The sequence below is a fragment of the Myotis brandtii genome, unplaced genomic scaffold (assembly GCF_000412655.1).
Source record: "Myotis brandtii unplaced genomic scaffold, ASM41265v1 scaffold1834, whole genome shotgun sequence".
NCBI lineage: Eukaryota > Metazoa > Chordata > Mammalia > Chiroptera > Vespertilionidae > Myotis > Myotis brandtii.
The window spans coordinates 224,581-229,165 of NW_005356811.1; the positions used below are offsets into that span (position 1 = coordinate 224,581).

A 4,585-nucleotide genomic window follows, 5' to 3' on the forward strand; every position below is an offset into this window, starting at 1 on the left:
CAGATGTCTGGGGGAAGAGAGTTCCAGGCAGAGTTAACAGCGGGTACAAAGGCACCGAGGTGGGACTAAGCTTCCAAGAAGAAAAGGAAGGCCAAGACGGAATGAAAGAAGGAGACGATGTCAGAAAGGCCATTTGGAACAAGGTTAGAATGCCTTATGGACAAGATGACATCCCCGTTTAAGGCCTGAAGAACTGACTGGTGGTGGAACCATATACTAAAGAGGGAAAAATGATTGGACAGAGTCCAAGACAGCCCTCATGATCCCTGCCTCCTGGTATCCATGTGTAATCCCCTCCTTGAGTGTGAGTACTTCTAACAGTAGAGTAAGAGAATGGTGATGGGATGTCATTTTCAAGATTTACAGAAGATTGACATTTCCATCTTGCTTCCACTTCTCTCTCTCTCTCTCTCTCTCTCTCTCTAAAAAACCATATAAAAAGAATGTTTTAAAGCAGAAATAGTGAAATAGTTCAGAAAAAAAGTAATAAAATACTCCAAATAATTTTTCACCCCAATGAATAAGTAGCCTTACACATGGACAGCATATTCCACACTTTATTGACTAGATGTGTGCCATGACAAACATTTTGTACAGTAAAAAATTGTATGTCTATTATTTCTTCATTACATTTTAGGTTATCTCTGACTCTAACCATAGAAGACCAATCTATATATTAAAATGTCTATTTCCTTGTAGACTCTCCTTAGAAATGTGTTTGATAGTCAATTTTTGCTAGTGCTCTGGTAGGCATGTAGACACACAGATGAATAATAGAATGAAGAATATAAAACCAGGAAACTAGCTATAAAACATACTAGCATATTAAAGTCTACATTATCAAGAATAGTAGTAAAGGTAGTGCTATAGAAATTAATGATAGCCCAGCCAGCATGGCTCAGTGGTTGAGCATCGACCTGTACCCCAGGAGGTCACAGTTCAATTTTGATGGGGGTATGTGCCCGGGTTGCAGTCTCCATCCCTAGTGTGGGGCGTGCAGGAGGCAGCTGATTGGTGTTTCTCTCTCGTTATTGATGTTTCTATCTTTCTCTTCCTCTCCCACTCTCTGAAATAAATAAAAATATATTTTTTAAAAACAAAAGAATAATGAACATATAAGTGAAAACTGTGGTATCAGATTTTGGTCTAAAATAAAATTGTGCAAATGGCCTTAGCATCCAAGTATAATTTTGTCCACAGGGGTAGTATAATTCATGACTATTCTTTCAGGAACACTATAGGAAAATTACTTGGTATGAAAAGTGTCATAAAATATTAAATCATGCTAAAGTAATTCATGTTAACCTATGAGATAACTGAGAATTTCCATATATATATGGTCCAAATATTGGATTAATTTGTGTCAGGACTTCTGGCCCTGAGGATTTGAACCCTGAATTCCTGGGCAATTCTTCAGCCTAGTACAGTTGGCTCATGAAAAGCGTACCTGCCAAGGAATCTTTCCAGGGCCCTCTTTATGTCTTTGTTCCTGAGACTGTAGATGAAGGGGTTCAGCATGGGTGTGACCACAGTGTACATCACTGAGGCTGCTGCACTTGAGTGTGAGCTTTGGGTAGCAGCAGAGCTGAGATACACTCCTAGGGCTGTGCCATAAAATAAGGAGACAACTAAGAGGTGAGATGCACAGGTAGAAAAGGCTTTATACTTCCCCTGAGCTGATGGGATTCCACGTATGGAGGAAATTATCTTGGAGTAAGAGTAAAGGATCCCAGCAAGGGGACCAACAGATAGCAGCCCAGCTGAAAAGTACATTATCATGTTGTTAAGAAAGATGTCAGAACAGGCAAGTTGGAGCACCTGATTGAATTCACAGAAAAAGTGGGGGATTTCCAAGTCTGAGCAGAAGCGCAGACCCAACACCATTAAGCTTTCTAGCAAAGAATTCAGGACACTCATGATCCAGGACAGCAGAACCAGCAGTCCACAGAGCCGGGGATTCATGATGACCATGTAGTGCAGGGGGTGGCAGATGGCCACAAACCTGTCATAGGCCATTACAGTCAGGATTAAGTTGTCCAACCCAGCAAAAAGTATGAAAAAATACATCTGTGTAATGCAGCCTTCATAGGTGATGACTTTGCTCTGTGTCTGGATGTTCACCAGCATCTTTGGGATCGTGGTGGAGGTGAAACAGATGTCTACCAAGGACAGGTTGCAGAGGAAGAAGTACATGGGTGTGTGGAGGTGGGAGTCTGAGCTGACGGCCAGAACAATGAGCAGGTTTCCCAACACAGTGATCAGGTACATGGAGAGGAAAAGCCCAAATATGAGGGACTGTTGTTCCAGTGCCTGTGAAAGTCCCAGGAGAAGAAATTCTGAAATTTGTGTACCATTGTAGGATTCCTTGTGTTGTAGGTGACTACCAGGAAATAGAAAAAATGAAAAACAAAATTTCACATTAGCAAGCATTTGTAACTGAGAATAAGTGACATATTTATGTTTTAGAATCAAGAAAGTAATTTCCATTTTGGTGTTTGATTTGGTCCCCATTATGGTATATCTATTAGCATTTGTCATTAGAATTTCCTTTTCTACCATCGACATGTTCTTCAAAAATAACGTATATTACTGTTTTATTGAGAATATCTCTCATGCATTCGGGGAATACATATTGACTACAGACCATGTTCCAGGCACTTTTCAGAGTATGGGATGCTGGAAAACATAGTCTCTACAAACTAATCATAGAGAAAGGATATAATCAAATAAAAATAATAAAACATATCCAATGGTGCAGCTGCTATAAAGAAAAGTAAATGGGGAGAGTGGATAGAGGGTGTTCTTTTTTATAGAGTTTAGCCAAGACTTGCCAAAGGATGACACTTAAACAGATACCTCAAAGATCACTATCTGGGAGACTGAAGCATAAGTGTTTGCCAGGCAACAGGAACAGCCAATGCAAAGACCCTGAGGAAGATGATTGTTTAGAAAATCAGGGCTCAAAATGAGCTTGAGTGTCAAGCGGAATGAGCACAGCAAAGCAGGATCAGAGATGGTGTCAGAGAATATTAAGAAAAATGGTAGCTTGTGTGTTGCTGTTGTAACTTCAGGTCAACGGGAGTGCCTTGTGCACACTATGTAAATCTTGCACTTTATTAATCTGGTTGCAGAAGCATCTTGTGAATTGAAAAGGATCTCCTCCTTAGTATCTCCTCTTGGTATTAGAGTCACTTTGGAATATATCAGTCCAGGCACTGCTCTCAGTTTATAACACACACACGCACACACACACACAAAAAAAAAAAAAAAAAAAAAACCAGCACACCATGGCCTTTTCACCTCTGTTATTTCTGTTTCCTTCTCACTCCCATAGTATTTAAACTATGAGAAGATACAAGTCTAGGTGTGCAGATCAACTTCTTTTCCAAAAAGAATTTAGAAATAGTATTTTGATATTCTTATAGTACACCTCCCATGGAAAAATAAGCTTTGGGATTTATATTGCTAGGCACATTTTTTGTCCTGAAGTTAAAGAAACATAAATAATAGGTTGAATAAACATAGAGGGATAGAGAGCAATAAAATGAACATGAGGAAGAAGAGAGATTTAATTAGCTCAGGTGGCCCCTGATAGACAATGAGGAAGAAAACCTTCTTTGGATTCTGGCTGCTTTCCAACCCTAATTATATCCCCCTTACAGCCAAGCAAAAATAATAGAGGAGAAAAAAGAAATCTGTCAAGAATACAAAGGTATTTACAGATATATGATGTAACTACCCCAAGTGGAATCTGACCAAAAAATAAACCAATAACTCACAAAAGGAAATATGTAAAAACAGCACAGGGTGAATGATTTTAACATCAAGCAGTAGAAGACTGGTTTTTCCTATGCCTCTTCTATATTTATTTGATCAGTGGGTTTTTATATAATTGATGGTAAATGAGGCAAGACGTTTCTCACTTTTCTTATGAGGCATCATTTTTTTCTTAGTCTTTGGGTTTTGATCTCATTTTATCTTCATCCAACATGCACAGGCCTCTCAAGACGTGATCAATAAATCCTGCACATGCCATGACAATCCATCCTCTACACTTGAGTAACTTTCTTCATATGATTTAACCCTGAGCACCTAGTCATAAAAACATTTTTCATTGTACTCTGACTTCACCAATCACAGTGCCAGATCCAAACAAGCACGGTTTCACCTGTTTTTTTCCCCTTTATATATTCACAAATGTTTGTGAATATATGTGCACTTATATAGGCAAACCTTTAAGTAAATAAGATGTTATGAAATGAAAAGAATGACAGGGAGAACGAAACCTGGTTAAACAGAGCAAATTGTAAGCAACTATATTAAAGAAAATTGAGTGGAGCCTAAAAAACTAACCATACAACATATCATAAATAGCAATAATTTAGGGTTACTAACTTGAATTAGTAATCAAATTGGCAATGGCATAGACATAGAAGATAATCTATAATGTTTCTAGAAATTATGGCACATAGTAGATGCTCCATTGTTATTTCTTGAATGGATCAGGAATTAGGTCTCAATATATAAGTGCACTGTACTCATGGTAAGTCTGCATTTCAATGTAATTGGAAACATTGAATTGTTT

General features: G+C 38.3%; 1 protein-coding gene across 1 annotated transcript; it reads right to left on the reverse strand.

Annotated features, from left to right (window-relative positions):
- Nucleotides 1–1,413: 1,413 nt before the first annotated feature.
- Nucleotides 1,414–2,358, reverse strand: LOC102253477 (olfactory receptor 7A10). Its single transcript, XM_005864003.2, has one exon. It carries the CDS (start codon nucleotides 2,266–2,268, stop codon nucleotides 1,414–1,416), a length of 855 nt encoding a protein of 284 aa, XP_005864065.2. The 5' UTR covers nucleotides 2,269–2,358.
- Between the last annotated feature and the right edge of the window lie 2,227 nt (nucleotides 2,359–4,585).